Here is a 19,268-nt window from a genome sequence, read left to right on the forward strand (position 1 = left end):
TTTCATGTATCAACATTAGTCCCCTGACTATGAGGTTAGTCGTAAGATAACCTTATAGTCATACTTATATGGTCGAGTCAGCATACACATTTCTTTGCGCATAGAGAAGATCACCGGTTACTGCCTCGTGAATGGTGTCTCTCTCTCATATGTACATATATATATATACATGTACAGCTGGTATCTTCTCATCTCGTTCCTTGATTTATTCTTCCCTTTCCTTGTGAGCTACTCGGCTCGCATGACTGACTCTCTCCACGGGTACGTGCTAGTTTTAGCGCCTATTCCCGTGTTAACCTCTGTAATGTTCAAGCGTGATGAACTGAAGCGTCTACTGCTCGTGAAGACTGAAGTCAATGCGCTACGGGAGCGGATAATTAATAATAGACATGGCGTGAATACTAAGTTTAGGGAGGTATCTGAAGCTTATCAAGCCGAGCTAGACACGTAACCATCGGGTCATGTGTCACCGGAGACTCAACGCGCTCTCAATGATGCCGCTACCGCACATGGTGCAGCCAATAAGTTGTATGCAGATTCTCTGACGATGGTGGCTAAAATAGACCGGGATATTTCAGATTGTCGCCTCTGGATTTCCAACCTAGTAATGCAGACACTCCTCGGTCACACTTTGGTCTTAACAGTGACCACTTTGCTTGTTCCTCATCCTTATATTGAGGATGAACTAGCCCGTCTGCTAGTTATAAGGGAGGAAGCGGGAATGTTATGGACCCTTCGTTCATTCCATCGAGATAAAACGCTTAGAGAATATGATGAACATGAGGACACCCTTTCACTTTCCCAAGGGACTGGGGCCGAGGACAGGATTATTCAGGCTATCATGAAGCGAGTTCACGAGGCTGATCAAGATTTACTCTTGGCTGACCCACAAGTCAGCGACAGTCGCTTGATGGTGGAGGCTCTGGATGTAAATATTGCTTACTGTCGTTCATTATTGGAAGACTAGATTATATATATTTTTTTTACTTCTCCCCTTCTCTTTTTTTTGGTATTTCTCTAGAATTTTAGGATTTGAAATTGTGAGAGTATCCGATTCTCCAGAGACACGGTTTCTCGAGATTCGGTTTCTCGAGATTCTGTTTCCCTTTAGTGTTGTCCACGTGTCATCTATGGCTCTTGCGGTCGTTGTAACCGTTCGTATTTTCGTAGCTCTCTATAAATGTACAACATTGGTTTATTTAAGCTCCAACTTGTCTGCTTCTTTCTTTCACTCTAGATGGCATATGTTCTTCACGGTTACGTTCTTTTATTGTCACCAATACCCTCGTTGGTTGACCTCCGGTACAAGGAGGAGGAACTCGCGAGGCTTTTTCTAGTAAAAGCGGAGATTGAAGCGCTCAAGACGCGAAGTGAGGTTGACATAGATGCTAAAAGTGCCTAATTTTCTGACCAATACGATACTTTCCAGATGGCAGAAAGGGTTCAGGCGAAGGGGAGCGTGTACGTCCAGATTCCACGTGCATTAGACGAGACTATTAAGGTCCGTCAAGCTACAGATCATCTCTTTGAAGAGTCCGTTGTCATGACGACAAGTATAGATCAAGCTATCGCTGACTGTCGTCTGTCTATCTCTGAGCGGGCTTTTCCTCACTTGCACGGGTATACTTTAACCCTTGCAGCGGCTTCCGCGCTTGTTCTCTCCTTCGATATTCCTGGTGAATTGAGGCGTTTAATTCTTCTGAGGGGGTAGATAGATATGTTATTGGCTTCTCGGGTAGTGCATGTGGATAAGATGCGCACGATTTATCATGATCGAGAGAAAGAGCTAACTTCTTCTCGTAAATCAAAAGTTCCCAGCGAGATGAAGGGACTTGCTGAATTGGCTAATGAATCCGATTATGCATCGGCTACTGCTATTGATCAGCGTGAGGAAGCGCTCTTGATGGTGTAGTCCATAGATGCAGATATTCCTCATTGTCGCGTGTTACTATCAGATGATGAGTGACATACGACTTTTTTTTATAAAGTTTTTTAGCTTTCCTTTGTACTCGGGTGTTCATTCTATATACTGTATGTTTAATTAAGGATATGCTTATTTCGTACCCATTCCATCCCCCTCTTTTTTTTGTTAGCGGGATGTATGTTAAACGCGCCTACTCCCCCATTCGTTTTTCTTGACAGGGTTTGTGTGTGGGGTGTGGGGGGTGGGGGGGGGGGGGGGGGAGGGGGGATGTATGTTAAACGCGCCTACTCCCACTTCGTTTTTCTTGACAGGATTTGGGAGGGAGAGATGTATGTGAAACGCGCCTACTTCCCCCTTCGTTTTTCTTGACAGGGTTTGGGAGGGGGGATGTATGTTCAACACGCCGACTCCTCCCTTCTTTTTTCTTAACAGGGTTTGGGAGGGCGGGATGTATGTTAAACGCGCCTACTTCCCCCTTCGTTTTCTTAACAGTGTTTGGGAGGGCGGGATATATGTTAAACGCGCCTACTCCCCCTTCGTTTTTATTGACATGGTTTTGGGGGGGGGGGGGGGGGGGGGGGGGGGAGGGCGGTGGAGGATGTATGTTAACACGCCTACTTCCCCCCCCCCCCCCCCCCCACACACACACACACACACACATTGTTTTTCTTAATAGGGTTTGGGAGGGCGGGATGTATGTTCAACGCGCCTACTCCCTCCTTCATTTTTATTAACAGGGTTTTGGAGGGCGGGATGTATGTTAAACGCGCCTACTCCCCTTTTTTTTTCTTGACAGGGGATTGGGAGGGCATGATGTGTGTTACATTGGTTGGTTAAGAGCCATTGGCATTCCCGTAATATTTTTCCAGCTGATCGGGTGCCATTGGCACTCCCGCAGCCTTTTGTCAGTCGATTAGATGCCATTGGCATTCCTGCAACCTTTAGTAAATTTGTCAGCCGATCGGTTGCCATTGGCTCTCCCGCGGCCTTTTGTCAGTCGATCGGGCGTCATTGGCATTCCCCCAACCTTTTGTCAGTCGACCAGGCGCCATTGGCATTCCTGCAACCTTTAGTAAATTTGTCAGCCGATCGGGCGCCATTGGCACTCCTGCAGCCTTTTGTCAGTCGATCGGGCGCCATTAGCATTTTCGCAACCTTTTGTCAGTCGATCAGGCGCCATTGTCATTCCTGCAACCTTTAGTTAATTTATCAGTTGATCGGGCGCCATTGACCCTCCCGCGGCCTTTTGTCAGTCGATCGGGTGCCATTAGCATTCTCACAACCTTTTGTCAGTCGATCTGGCGCCATTGGAATTCCTGCAACCTTTAGTAAATTTGTCATCCGATCGGGTGCCATTGGCACTCCCGCAGCCTTTTGTCAGTCGATCAAGCGCCATTGGCATTCCTGCAACCTTTAGTAAATTTATCCGCCGATCGGGGGCCATTGGCACTCACGCAGCTTTTTGTCAGTCGATTCGAGCACCATTGGCATTCCCGCGACCTTGACAGATGTTACGAATCATATATCAAAAGTTGGTCTTTATTCGAAAAAATGGTTTTACATTGATCTGTTCATGCATAAAACTTCTTTAGCCATTAACCATTGATCGGTGACTTGATCTTCGTGCCATTCATGCGTCTGAGCTTATAATACCCGCTCTTTGCTACCTTTCTTACTCTGAAAGGTCCTTCCCAGTTTGCGGCGAATTTTCCTGCACTAGCATTCCTTTGCACATGAGGAGCGATCTTAAGGACCAAATCGTCTACCTCGGATCTCCTTTCCTTTACATTTTGATTATAATAATTTGATGTGCGCTTCCTGTATGCCTCAGCAAACCGTTCTTCCCGGGCTATCCTCTCTTCTATTGTATCTAAATGGGAAAAACGACTTACTTCGTCCGAAGTCGTATGACTAGCCATTGCTACCCTCGCGGATGGAATTGCAATCTCTGCCGGCAATATCGCGTCCTCCCCATAGATCAGAGAATACGGTGACGCCCCCGTGGAACTTCATTTCGAGATTTTGTATGCCCATACTGCGAGCGGGAGATGCTCATGCCACTCTCTGGGGTGGTCTTCCACTGTCGTGCTCAAGACCCGGATCAACGTCTTATTGCTCGCCTCGTCTTACTCTTTCTCTTGAGGATAGTAGGGGGTCGACGTATGAAGCCTCATATTATATTGATGTAGCAAATCTATCACGTCTTTGTTTACGAACGATTTTGCATTATCTGCCCTGATAATCATGGGCGCGCCGAATCTGCAGATGATGTACTCTTTGATAAATGCTACGATGGTCGCCTACTCCTCCTTCGTTTTCCTTAACAGGGTTTGGGAGGGCGGGATGTATGTTAAACGCGCCTACTCCCCTTCGTTTTTCTTGACAGGGACGCGCCTACTCCCCCCTTCGTTTTTCTTAACAGGGTTTGGGAGGGCGGGATGTATGTTCAACGCGCCTACTCCCCCCTTCGTTTTTCTTAACAGGGTATAGGAGGGCGGGTTGTATGTTAAACGCGCCTACTCCCCCCTTCGTTTTTCTTGACAGGGTTTGGGGGGATGTATGTTAACGCGCCTACTCCCCCCCACCCATTGTTTTTCTTAACATGGTTTGGGAGGGCGAGATGTATGTTCAACGCGCCTACTCCCCCCTTCATTTTTCTTAACAGGGTTTGGGAGGGAGGGATGTATGTTAAACGCGCCTACTCCCCCTCTTTGTTTTTATTGACAGGGGATTGGGAGGGAAGGATGTGTGTTAAATTGGTTGGTTAGGAGCCATTGGCATTCCCTTAATCTTTTGTCAGCTGATCGGGTGCCATTGGCACTCCCGCAGCCTTTTTTCAGTCGATCAGGCGCCATTGACATTTCTGCAACCTTTAGTAAATTTGTCAGCCGATCGGTTGCCATTGGCGCTCCCGCGGCCTTTTGTCAGTCGATCGGGCGCCATTAGCATTCCCGCAACCTTTTTTCAGTCGATCAGGCGTGGCATTCCTGCAACCTTTAGTAAATTTGTCAGCCGATTGGGCGCCATTAGCACTACCGTAGCCTTTTGTCAGTCGATCGGGCGCCATTAGCATTCCCGCAACCTTTTGTCAGTCAACCAGGAACCATTGGCATTTCTGCAACCTTTAGTAAATTTTTCAGTCGATCGGGCGCCATTGGTACTCCCACGACCTTTCGTCAGTCGATCGGGCGCCATTATCATTCCCACAACCTTTTGTCGGTCGATCAGGCGCCATTGGAATCCCTGCAACCTTTAGTAAATTTGTCAGCCGATCTGGCGCCATTGGCACTCCCGCAGTATTTTGTCAGTCGATCAGGTGCCATTGGCATTCCTGCAACCTTTAGTAAATTTGTCAGCCGATCGGGCGCCGTTGGCACTCCCGCAGCCTTTTGTCAGTCGATTCGGGTTCCATTGGCATTCCCGCTACCTTGGTAGATGTTACGAATCATATCATCAAAAAGTTGGTCTTTATTCGAAAAGATGGTTTTACATTGATATGTTCATGCATAAAACTTCTTTAGCCATATACCATTTATCGATGACTTGATCTTCGTGTCAGTCATGCGTCGAAGCTTGTAATACCCGCTCTCTGCTACCTTTCTTACTCTGAAAGGTCCTTCCCAGTTTGGTGCGAATTTTCCTGCACTAGCATTCCTTTGCACATGAGGAGCGATCCTAAGGACCAAATCGTCTACCTCGAATCTCATTTCCTTTACATTCTGATTATAATAATTTGTTGTGCGCTTCCTGTATGCCTCAGCAAACCGTTCTGCCCGAGCTATCCTCTCTTCTATTGTATCTAAATGGGCAAAGCGACTTACTTCGTCCGGAGTCGTATGACTATCCATTGCTACCCTCGCGGATGGAATTGCAATCTCTGCCGGCAATATGGCGTCCTCCCCATAGACCAGAGAATACGGTGACGCCCCCGTGGAACTTCATTTCGAGATTTTGTATGCCCATACTGCGAGCGGGAGCTGCTAATGCCACTCTATGGGGTGGTCTTTCACTGTCCTGCTCAAGACCCGGATCAACGTCTTATTGCTCGCCTCGGCTTGCCGTTCCCTTGAGGATAGTAGGGGGTCGATGTATGAAGCATCATATTATATTGATGTAGCAAATCTATCACGTCTTTGTTTACGAACGATTTTGCATTATCTGCACTGATAATCATGGGCGCGTCGAATCTGCAGATGATGTAATATTTGATAAAAGTTGCGATGGTCGCCCCGGAAAAGTCTTTGAGAGGTATCGCTTCGACCCATTTCGTGGTATACTCGGTGGCGGTTATGATGTTCTTATGGCGCTTCGAGGACATCGGGTTGATATGCCCTATAATGTCTAAAGCCCAACTGTGGAACGGCCATGGCGTTACCACGCTATGCAGTAGAGTGTGGGGTGTTCTGATTAGGTTCCTATGTGTTTGGTAGTTGAGGCATTTTCTGACGTGTTCTGCGGTATCATTTTCCATGGTGGGCCAGTAAAACCTTCCTTCATAGAGCTGCAGGTACAACTTCCGCATTCCTTAATGTTATGTATTGTGTGACCGAGTCATTACATTAGCAGTCTCCTCGTATGATAAGCACCTTAGTACTGCGTTACTGTAGCTTTTGCGGTAGAGGATCCCCTCATACATGAAAAACGCGCCATTTTCTTTTGATTATTTAGGGACGCTTGCCTGTCGCTGGGTAATTTTCCGTTTTGGATGAAATCCTTGTATGGTTGTCTCCAATACACCCCGTCAACTATGCAGACATCTGCGGGTTGTGGTGGGGCTTGGCAATCAGCAAAACTGTCTTGGAGGGCCGCTGCTTGTGCCGACATGCTGGGCCAGTATACCCCCCTCCTCTGAAGCTTTCTGTAGAGGTGAACCGCTGCGGTTTTCCCACATGTTGTCGCATGTAGCTCCTGGAGTATTTTTTCCGCTTCTCTCTTACCCACACATCTGACAAGAGATCTCCCTGCTTCTCGATAGTAAAGAGCTCCTTGGATCAATATGAACTGTTTCAAGTTTGGGTAGGTATTACACGATCCTCCTCTGTTTTGGTCAATTCGTCGATGTAAGTCCTCCTCCAATCATATGCTTCTTCGAAGGCCATGTCTTCTTTCCAGGTGTTGGGAAACTCCTTCCTTTGGACTGTTACTGTACCCTCTTCCTTATCATTTAGATGTATCTTGCTAGCTAGTGTTTCCAGGACATCTGCGTGTTTGTTCTTGCCTCTACCTGTATGATCTAGGGTCGACCCTGTTCGACTTATCAGGTTTTGAGCCTCTGCTCGATATGGGGATAAATGTGGTTGTTTGACGTGGAAGTCCCCGTTGACTTGATTGGTTACCAACCTCGAGTCGCCTTTTATCTCGACGCCTCCTAGGCCAAGCTCCTTCACCATCCTGAGCCCTATGATCAAAGCTTCATATTCAACGACATTGTTACTGCAGGGGAAGTCCAACTTGAATGAATATGAGAACAATTCTCCTTGTGGTGCTTTGAACACTACTCCCGCTCCTCCGACGGTATCATATGACGACCCATTGAAAAACATGGTCCAAGGCTTGTTAAAATTGGCGGCGGCTACCTCTCCTGGCGCTCGGTCATGAATTTCGTCATCTCCTTCCCCAAGAAACATGGCCATTAGATCGGCGATCGCTTTTCCTCGCACTCCTTTAGGTCACTGATAATCGAGTTCGAACTCTGATAATTGTAACAGCCATCGAGCCGTTCTCCCAGTCAGGACAGGCTTAGAGGCGAGATACGCTATGAGGTTTGCCGCGGCTACGACGATCGTCTTACGTGTTAGAAGATGCGACCTTAGCTTTTGTGTTGCTTAGATGAGAGCCAAGCATGCTTGTTCCACTCGTGGGTATCTCAATTCCGCGTCTCTTAAAACGCGACTCACATAGTAGATAGGTGATAATTCGTTTCCTCCCATATCTTGTGCCAGGATCGCCTTATGTCCGAGTTTGTGAACGTCGTGTATAAGTAAAGAGGCACCCATTATATTGGTGGTTTGAGGACTTGGGGGCTGACAAGGCATTGTTTCAGTTTTTCAAACGCGACCTGTTGAGTTTTTTCCCACTTGAAAATAGTTCATTTCCTTAGCAGGGGCAAAAACTCCGATATTATCTGGGCCAAACCAGGAACGAAACGCCGTATATAAGATATTCATCCTATAAACGCCTGGAGCTCTTTGGTATTAGCCGGTGGTACCATAGTCATAATCGCCTCGACCTTACTTGGATCCACCTGAATTCCTTCATTGGTTACAACGAATCCCAAGAACTTCCCTGATGTCACCTGATGTGATTTTCAATTGAGTTGTAGTAAAAAGTTCGTTGAGACTTGTGAAAGCAATAGATTTTAGACTTAATTTTAAAGCAAAGAAAATAAAGCAAATAAATGTTGATATGTTGTGAAAATTATGGAGAGGCTGGAGCTAGGATTTCACCATTCATCAATACTTATGTGGTTCTAAGTTAATTTATATCATGCAATTTAAACAATTGAGTCGATTCTAAAGTATTGCCAAAATCAGATTCCCAAAATATCAAATGTTAGTCGCAGGTATAACGCATCAAGAGTCTAAAACTAAGCATGCATCATCAAGAGAAAACACATTTGATTAATAAGAATCAATTAATTTATTTTTTATCAATGCAATTAATCATATAAAAATATTGCATAAATTTATAAAATAAATATTACCACATAATTCTTGAGAGAATGGCTTCCTCCGTCGCCCCAAGGATTGGGTTTAGATCATCATTAGGAAAACACGCTCAAAATTCATTTTTTATTGCTCAAAGGTGGTGTACAAATGATGAAATGGGAGAAACTATTATAAAACCGGGTTTGTAACAGTTATATGTGTTGCAAATTGAAAAGAACGATAGAACAGTACTGTCGCTGATTCTTGACCCACGCATGTGTGTCGTTTCCACTGTTGAAAAACGACTGTCTTGGATGGTCTGGTCTTCGCGTTCTTCAGATGAGCAGCAGCAGAAAAATATTTCTGGAACTTGATTTTCTCGACTCTGTGATGCTCTATAATCTCCCCAAACTCTCCGTCCCTTCTAAGATGCCAGAACACGCTTTATATACACAACAGCTTCAAAATACCTCGTAATAATGTCTCCAAATTCTCTCACAGCAAAACCATTACTCGGGAATATATTATTTCCAATGTTATGGTTTTAAATCCTTCTTTACATTCTTTACGGGTCTATTGAAACTCATAGTTCTCCATACATGTGCAGTACACGAATTAGAGTCCCAGCAGAACACGAAATTCTTAGCAAGTCCCATGAAATCTCTCCCACGAACGTGTTACTCTGTTTGCTTCAAACCCACGATTCAGTCAACTCTAACCGAAACCATCGACCATACCATCCCTGTTTGGTCCAAACAGGCCCAAAGCAGCCAAACCCAATGATTGATTCTCGCTCAAACTCCTCGGAATTCGAAACAGAGCTTTCCGTTTGAAGATAAACCCGAGATTCTGTTTTTCTTCAACTCCACTATTATAGCAAATTCTGGTCGAAACCATTGATCATACCATGCCTGTTAAGCTTAAACAGGCCTTCCCATGAAATTACAACCATTGAGTCTCCTTGAATCTTATCCAAAATTGAACTGTTGAAGAAGAACCAAATTTCCCACCAAAAACATAATTTGAATGTTGAAGATGAAGTGCCCTGAATCCGTTCTGCGGGTGCCTTTAACACCGGGTGCTCTGGGGGTGCTCTTATCCAAAATGAGGGTGCCTTTAGTAATTTTCAGGGTGCCTTTAACACCTTTTCAAGCCAAAATTTCCAAATATGTTTATTTCCCAAAAATACCTACAAACACATAAAACACCAAAATAAGTATGAAATAGAGTACCAACAATATAGAAAATTGAGGACAACTTAGAAACAAAAATGTGTCTATCAAATACCCCCAAACTTATTATTTGCTAGTCCTCGAGCAAATCTAATATAAAATGATTACACTTAGCACGTGCAGCAAGCCGTTAAACCGCTAGGTGGCCCTAGCGGCGTAGTGTTGTCTCCGGAGGGTTTACCAGAGGTGTACCCACAAAACCTTTACTCCAGACCCTAGCTATCTACGCAGAACCTTGGAAGGCACTAAAGAATCTCCTTGGTTGGCATACTAACATTGACTATAGGAGGAAGTACCCTGATGCGAATTTCCAATTGTTGTACACGAGTTTGCACTCAGCATACTATAATTCATATATAAGTGACAGAGCTCTACTCAGATAGTTTCTAGACATCATAACCGGAGTCAACCAATCATCTGGAAAGATTAAGAAGATGGATAAAGAGAAAAATAGATGGTTAAAGTGAACGGTGTTTCCCATATCTGTCTGAAGACCGCTGCCAAGATGATCCTATCTTAATGGACTGAGATACCGGTCTGACTAATATCAACACAACTGGCATATACAAGGGGACCAGTGGTCGATAAACCTAACTCTAGGTCAACACAACTGGCATATACAAGGGCACCAGTGGTCGAATTTATTGAATTTATTATGGTTGGTCTGATGGTCTGGTCTCAAACTTTTTTTTTTTATCTCAATCACTCTATTTCACCTAGCAATGCTAAAAACTTGAGTCGTGTGCCCCACCAAATCACTTAAGAAATAAAAACAGAAGGGATTAGGATTCAACGAGTTATGGCGAAACTACCATGTTTTTTTAATTCTAACACCTGACCTCTGTGCTTTTATGAATAGACTCTTTAGATGTTTCCATCTAATCAGATTGGTTCCTCAACTCCTACAACCAAGATGTTTCCATCCACTTAGATTGGTTAGTGGCAACCTTAATAAGCATAAATTTCTAGGCTCTGGAGTTTATTTAATGCAACTAAAAGCTAACAAAAAGTTTCTTCCCCACCCCCAAACTTAAATCTAACTTTGTCCTCAATGTTTCTAATGAAAGAGCAATACCAAAAAGTAAAGTAACATGAGGAATCAGTAAAGAGAAGTCGGAAAGATAGTACCTGGGTGAAGAGAGAAATCAAAAACTAATATACAACATACAATCGCCTCGATGGTCAATCAAGGGTAAACAGGGTCCTCCAGAGGGACCTCCTCAACATCACCTGTAGGAAAGGGCTCTAAAAAGGGTTTCAATCTCTGACCGTTAACCTTCGAAGAACTACTACCATCTGGTGTCTCGATCTCAACAGCTCCATGAGGAAAGACAGTGCGAACAATAAAAGGACCCGTCCACCGAGAACGTAACTTCCCAGGGAAAAGATGCAAGCGGGTATCATACAGAAGAACTTTTTGACCTGGAGAAAATGACTTTCTTAAAATATTCTTATCATGCACAAGTTTCATTTTGTTCTTATACTCCTTCGCACTATCGTAAGCATCTATACGAATCTCTTCCAACTCATTGAGCTGGAGTTTCCTATGGGCTCCTGCCTTGTCAAGTGAAAAATTTAGCTGCTTAACAGCCCAATAAGCTCTATGTTCTAACTCAACAGGTAAATGACATGCCTTTCCATACACAAGCCGATAAGGCACATTCCAATGGGGGTCTTAAACGCAGTACGGTAAGCCCATAAGGCATCAGTAAGCCTAGACGACCAGTCTTTCCGATTAGGATTAACTGTTTTCTCTAATATACGTTTATCTCCCTATTGGAAACCTCTACTTGACCACTAGTCTGTGGATGATACGGGGTAGCTACCTTATGTGTAATACCATATTTCTTCATCAAAAGCCTAAAAGGTCCATTACAAAAGTGCGACCCTCCATCACTAATTATAGCTCGCGGTGTACCAAAACGTGTAAGTATATTATTTTTCAAGAACTCAATCACAACCCTATGGTCATTGGTTTTACACGCAACCGCCTCAATCCACTTAGAGACATAGTCTACAACGACAAGGATGTAAAGGTTACCAAAAGAATTAGGAAACACCCATAAAGTCAATACCCCACACATCAAAGACCTCAACAACTAAAATAGGGTTCAAGGGCATCATGTTCCTACGGGAAATGGTTCCTAATTTCTGGCAACGCTCACAAGTAACACAGTGACTATGGGAGTCTTTAAACAACGAAGGCCAATAGAATCCACACTGCAATATCTTAGCAGCAGTCTTCTTAGCACTAAAGTGACCCCCAAGCATGATCATGACAAAAGGAAATAATACTGGACTGGTCACTCTCAGGTATACATCTCCTAATAATCTGGTCTGGACAATACTTAAACAAATAAGGATCATCCCAAAAGAATGCTTCACCTCGGCTAAAAACCTAGAACGATCTTGTTTACCCCAATGTTGGGGCATTCGACCAGTAACAAGATAATTCACTATATTCGCATACCAAGGTGCTTGGGTAACAAAGAACAGTTGTTCATCAGGAAAACTATCCCTAACAGGAGGAGAATCATTAAGGGTATCCACAACAAGCCTAGACAAGTGGTCTGCTACTACATTTTCTGCACCTTTTTTATCTCTAATGTCTAAGGAAAATTCCAACAATAGGATCCATCTAATCAATCTAGGTTTAGTATCCTTCTTGGAAAGAAGATACTTCAAAGCAGCATGATCAGTAAAGATTATGACCTTAGAACCTAAGAGGTAGGATCTAAACTTGTCTAAGGCAAACACAATAGCTAATAGTTCCTTCTCCGTAGTGGTATAGTTCAACTGGGCATCATTCAGAGTTTTGCTAGCATAGTAAATCACATGAAGTAACTTATTTTCTCGCTGACCTAGCACAACACCAATAGCATAATCTGAAGCATCACACATGATCTCAAAGGGTAGGTTCCAGTTGGGTGCCTGGACTATGGGGGCGGTAGTGAGTAAATTCTTAAGCTTCTCAAAAGCCTCTAAACAAGCATCATCAAAGACAAACTTAACGTCTTTTGCAAGCAAATTGCAAAGAGGTCTAGAAATCAAGCTAAAATCCTTAATGAATCGACGATAAAAACCTGCATGCCCTAAGAATGACCTAATATCTCTTACGGTTTTTGGGACCTGTAAAGTTTTAATAAGGTCAACTTTGGCTCTATCTACCTCTATACCCTTCGAAGATACGATATGCCCTAGAACAATTCCTGAACGAACCATGAAGTGACATTTCTCCCAATTAAGCACTAAATTCTTTTCCTTACACCTAGTCAAAACTAATGACAAATGATGCAAGCACTCATCGAAAGACGAACCAAACACTGAAAAATCATCCATAAAGACCTCTAAGAACCGTTCTACCATGTCAGAAAATATGCTCACATACAACGCTGAAAGGTCGCAGGGGCATTACATAGCCCGAAAGGCATGCGTCTATACGCAAAGGTACCAAAGGGACAGGTAAAAGTGGTTTTCTCTTGGTCTTCTGGGGCATAAACTGATTATAACCGCAGTATCCATCTAAAAAGCAATAATGGCTACGTCCAGCTAATCTCTCTAGCATTTGGTCGATGAAGGGAAGGGGAAAGTGGTCCTTCCTAGTGACCTTGTTCAATTTCCTATAGTCAATACAGACACGCCAACCCGTGGTCACCCGGGTTGGGATTAACTCATTGTTATCATTCTGGACTACAGTAATACCGGATTTCTTGGGAACAACCTGAACGGGGCTGACCCACTTACTGTCTGAAATGGGGTAGATAATGCCTGCATCTAACAGCTTAAGAACCTCGGTTCGAACTACTTCTTTCATATTAGGGTTCAGTCGACGTTGCATCTCCCTAGAAGGTTTGGTGTCACTCTCTAAATAGATTGATGCATACAATCAGTAGGACTTATACCCTTAATGTCTGTATGGTCCACCCTAAAGCTTCCTTGTTATTCTGAAGGACGGTCACTAGCCTACTTTCCTGATCACTATCCAAGTCGGATGCTATAATCACAGGTAAAGTTTCAGATGGGCCTAAAAAACATACTTCAGGGAATCTGGTAATGGTTTAAGGTCCAACTTAGGAGGCTTTTCTAACGAAGGAACTAGGGTAGACTCAGAAACGGGTAGAGGTTCGAACTTAGGTTTCCAGCCATTACTAGTGTCTATCAAAGGGGTTGAATCTAACAAAGCATTCACCTCATTAATCACATCGTCATCATCAAAATCAATCCCAAAGTGGGCTAGGCATTTCTCTAATGGATCTTCTAACAAAGTGTTTGGTAATGACTCCTCGACTAATGTTCCTATCATGTTCACCTCTTCTATGCTCGAGTCATCTAGTTCAGAGGGTAGCTTACTAATATTAAAAATGTTCAGCTCAATAGTCATATTACCAAAAGACAAATTCATAATACCATTTCGACAGTTAATGATCGCATTGGATGTAGCTAAAAACGGGCGACCTAAAATCACTGGTATTTGGTTCTCTGGGTCAGGGACAGGTTGGGTATCTAGGATAACAAAATCCACTGGATAAATAAACTTGTCGACCTCAATAAGAACGTCCTCGATCACACCACGAGGAATTTTAACGGACCTATCAGCTAACTGAAGTGTCATCTGGGTAGGTTTCATCTCACCAAGTCCTATCTTAAGGTACACATGGTATGGTAGTAAGTTCACACTGGATCCTAAGTCAAGCAAAGCTTTCTCGACACGATATTTACCTATTGTGCAAGAAATAGTAGGGGACCCTGGGTCTTTATACTTAGGAGTAGTGGTATTCTGAATAATGAAACTCACATGACTAGCTAGGAAGGCTTTCTTCTAGACACTAAGTTTTCGCTTTCGGGTACACATATCCTTAAGAAACTTGGCATAAGCGGGAATCTTCTTAATCGCATCTAACAATGGGAGGTTGATAGTAACCTGCTTAAAAACCTCCAATATATCATTAAAGTTGGACTCCCTCTTAGTTGGAACTAGCAGCTGGGGGAATGGGGCTCTGGGAACAAAGCCGGGCTCAGCATGACCCTCATTGGTCTCTTTGGAGACTCTATCAGTCTCCTCATTTTCTGGCTCAGAAGGGTGAACTACAGCATGTTCAATCAGGCATGGAAACCTTATTGTCAACTTTCTTTCCACTCCTAAGGGTTGTTATAGAATTCACATGATTGTACGATTTATCTCCCTTAGGGTTAGGGTCAGTTTGACTAGGGAATCTTCCATCTTGTCTTTCACTAAGAAACTTAGCTATTTGGCTGACTTGAAGTTCTAAATTAGCAAGAGACTGGGAATTATTCTTAAAATTCTGCCTGGTTTCTTCTTGAAAACCATAGTGGTTCTTTGATAACATCTCATGGTTCTTTGATAACATAGTAAGAGTTTCTTCTAAGGTGGAGATATTTTTCTCATTCTGAAACTGGGGTTGACCTGAAGAGTTCTTAGCATAACCAAAACCTGGGGGAGGCTGAGAATTACTAGACTGTCCTTGATTCTGACTCTTAGACCAAGAAAAATTAGGATGGTTTCTCCAACCAGGGTTGTAAGTCTCTGAGTATGGGTCAAACTTTTGTCGGTTCTCAAACCTAGCATTGTTATAGACAGCATGTGCTTGCTCTTCACTAACCTGACTGATAAGCACGTAAGTGCTACATTTTATACCCATATTTATATTAGCTAGGACTCGATATTATGGCTAACAACATTATTTTAGTGCTTTTGTAGAAAGTACGAGCAAATCGGATCATCCGAAGATAAACATCTAATTTGGAAGCTAAATGGTGTTTACGAGGAAAACAATTGGTTGGCCTGGTATTTCTTTATATCAGCAGCATGGAAGTCATTCAGTTTCCAAAGGCTCAAAAATGTCAGTTAAGGGAGAAAATAATTTTTCTTCTTTGCCAGGCACGTGCACCCTCTAGTGGAGTAAACAAAAAGCATCTGTGGCACTAGATATTATTTCCAGTGGTGATTGTTTCGAGTTCCTGCAGCAACAAACGAAAGCAAGAAATGTTGGTGGTTGTATATGGAGCTGAAAACTTATGCAGTAGTGTTGTTCCAATGTGTCAGCTGAAACTGGCGTCGAGTCTGGTGGCCGTATGGGAAAATTTCTTCCATGAAATGAAGATGGATTTGAAGACCTGCTCCAATAACATCAACATGAGATTTTGGATATGGATTTACTGGCTGTTCCCATGGGGTTTTATGGATGTGTTATATGGGTTTGTATTGAATATGTATTATGAAATTTATGTCGTTGCTGCTGTTAATTGGTTGCAGGGAGAACGGAAGCTAGAGTTAAGGGCTTCTCACAACAGTAACACATCAACAGATATTGAGTTGAGTGTTCAGTTGGCATAAGTGAGACAAGGTATGAAAGGAAATGGAATTAAGCTTCCATTCGAGTGATGATGGGTTTTGACGTGAACTGTAGATGGCAGTGATGAGGCTCAGATGCCATGGACAGATGGGGTCGAGTTCTGGCTGCTTATCAAGGAGTCGAGAGTTGGGGGGAGCCAACAGAAAGCTACAGAGATCAGCAAAAGAAGTTGCAGAGAAGGAGTTTCTGATGGTATAGAAGAAGAAGCTACAGAACATAAGACACACAGAAAAAGTAGCAGAGAAATATCGTTGTTCAACAGCAGTACAAACATATCGTTTATAAATAGCAGTTACATTAGGTTTTTAGCCAATATTCTTCTTTGTAACAGCGACGTCTGTAACATCATTACAGCGTTGCAAATCTCTGTGTTATACAATTTCTCCAATAAAACACCCTTTTGAGCTATGGATTATTATTTTGAGCATGTTTTTGATATGAGGAGCTAAACCCCAACACTGGGATGACGGAGAAAGCCATGTTTCATGCGTGTGGTAATTATATTTAATTCTTTTTATGACTTTTTGCATTAATTTAATCGTTTTATGATTTTTCTTAATTAGTTGTGAAGTCATATGATGATGTATGATTGGTCTAAGTGCTTTTGATGCATCATGCTAGTGATTTACAGTTAATCTTTTTAAAATCTACCCTGGCAAAGAATTAGAGTCAATAAACAAGAGCTATAATTGTCTAAGAATTGATTTTTGAACCACATGATATGAGGTTTGGTGGAATCCTGAGTCTCAGTAATCTCTCGACATTGTGACAAAACTTGTGTATATATTTTCTTTATTTTTATTGTTTTCTATTATTAAGTCTGAAATCGAGTCTACACAAGTCCGAGTTGAACGAACTTTATTTACCACTATAAAACTACATCAATTTTTGGCGACCACTGGTACCCTTGTATATGGGTCAAACTTTTGTCGGTTCTCAAACCTAGCATTGTTATAGACAGCATGGGATTGCTCTTCACTAACCTGACCTTCCCAAAACGAGTTATTGGGTTCTACTCCACAACTAGACACTTTAGAGGCTCTAAACCTATCATCAGGTTCAACAAGAGACCTGTGTTTAGGATGATTCAATTTCAAAGCTTCTAACCTTCTAGACAAAGCATCAAACTTAGCATCAGACCCGAAGCTTGTATTTACCACATTGGTGCTACTTCTATTCACCAAGAGTATTTTGGAGGGTTCAACACAAGACTCCCACTGTTGGGATTTTTCAGCGACAACTCCTAAGAAGGTAAAAGCATCATCAACACTTTTACTAGTGAACTCACCAGCGTACATAGACTCAACCATGGATTTGGTTGAATAGTCTAAACCATCATAAATAATCTCTACGAGTTTCATCTTATCAAATCCATGGTGAGGACACTGGGATAGGAGATCATTGAATCTCTCTAAAAACCTATAAAGAGACTATCCCTCTTGTTGCACACTAGCACTAATTTTCTGCCTAACAGACGCAGTTTTATGCTTAGGGTAGAATTTCATATAGAAAGCAGCAATAAGTTCCTGCCATGTTTCAATGGATTCAGATGGTAGGTTGTTCAGCCAGGTCTTGGCTTTATCTCTCAAAGAAAAGGGAAACATCTTAAATTTCAAGACTTCATCAGTAAGGTCTTTTATTCTAATTGTCCCAAAAATTTCCTCAAAGTCCCTAATATGAAAATAAGGGTTCCCATCATCTTTCCCTAAGAATATAGGGATCATCTGAAGAATACTAGGTTTTATCTCGAAATTAGCCGTAGTGGCTGGCAATTTAATGCACGAAGCTCGGGTGGACCTAGTTGGGAACATGTAATCTTTCAAAGTTGCCATCGCTGGCACAGATGAAGTACTATGGGTATTTTCCTCACGAAGAGACAGATTCTCAAAACTGAAGTTTCCAAAAACAGGTCTCTCAAAAGAAGAGTCTTCGAGCTCCCTGCTTCCACAAGAAGAACTACTAGGTTTTTCACTAGTCAATCGACCTAGAGTATTTCTTTTCCAAGCCCGCTCTTTAATAACCTTGGGCATGCACTAGAAAAACAAAAGAAAAAGAAAGAAACCCTAAAAGGAAGGGAAGTTCTATGCAAACATAAACAAGGATGACTCCACCACAGCAAACCTCCTGATTTCTAGCAAACAAAAAGCATGATGGATCCACTTAGATTGTTTCTAGACCAGCTTCTAATCCTTCGAAAGGGAATTCGTTACAATTTAAGCAAACCCCTCTTGAATCAATGCGAGTTTAAGTAAGTTGAATCGAGACGAGGTAAGCTCAATGGAGCTTTGATACCCAAGGCATCACCGTCGTTACAAGGCGGCATTTTAAACTCACAGAAACCATCATGAACTTTGAAGCATGCTTAAAAGAGTAACCAATATTTTTCGAATGACTTTCCTATTAAGCTCGTTACCCTATAGGTCTCGTTCTAGTCAAATTTTAGGCTTAGGTTCGCGTTTGGTTTCATTTTCCTAAGGCGGGCAAGAAGGGAACGATGATGAAATCCGAACCCTTATCTTGTATGGCCAGTCCTTTCCCTTTACTAAGAAATTAAAGCAACCGTTTTCAGATCCTCAGCATATATGTAAACGAAGGAATACAGTAACTCGCTGACAGGGGACTCGCGAGTGTTTCGACAAACTTACCTCCCGTACCAGACGGGGGATGAACCGCTGAAGTCGACTCGGGCCACGACTCCTATGTCATGTACGAACCCGAGGGGCCGAGGCGATATCGTAATCGCCGTCCTTCTCTGCAAAGAGTTTATATTTAAACTACCCTTCCGTAGGGTTTAAAAAAATAAAGTCCCAAAGTCCACAGTCCACAGTCCAAAAATAATGTGCAAAAGAAAAAGATAATCTAAAAAAGAAATTCTAAAAAAATTGTCTCTCTCTCTCTTTTTTTTAATTAATTTTTATTCTTCTTTTCTTTCTTTCGCTCGTTTCGCTTTGCTTTTACTCCAAATCTTTAAGTATTCACCAAAAACTTTGGCAAATTTTTCTTTCGCTCCAAACTCCAAAATCTGTAAGGAAAAAAACAAAAACGTAAAGAAGAACAAATAAAGTAAAAATGAAAAACAAATAAAAACCTA

General features: G+C 42.6%; 1 protein-coding gene and 1 pseudogene across 1 annotated transcript; both read right to left on the reverse strand.

Moving 5' to 3' along the window:
• Positions 1 to 6,930: 6,930 nt before the first annotated feature.
• Positions 6,931 to 7,557, reverse strand: LOC113305972 (uncharacterized protein Mb2253c-like). The gene has a single exon (XM_026554963.1). The coding sequence runs from the start codon at positions 7,555 to 7,557 to the stop codon at positions 6,931 to 6,933; it is 627 nt and encodes a 208-aa protein (XP_026410748.1).
• Positions 7,558 to 11,599: 4,042 nt separating this feature from the next.
• LOC113304585 lies at positions 11,600 to 13,623 on the reverse strand (annotated as a pseudogene).
• Positions 13,624 to 19,268: the final 5,645 nt, after the last annotated feature.

Source organism: Papaver somniferum, chromosome 8 (genome assembly GCF_003573695.1).
Source record: "Papaver somniferum cultivar HN1 chromosome 8, ASM357369v1, whole genome shotgun sequence".
Classification (NCBI taxonomy): domain Eukaryota; kingdom Viridiplantae; phylum Streptophyta; class Magnoliopsida; order Ranunculales; family Papaveraceae; genus Papaver; species Papaver somniferum.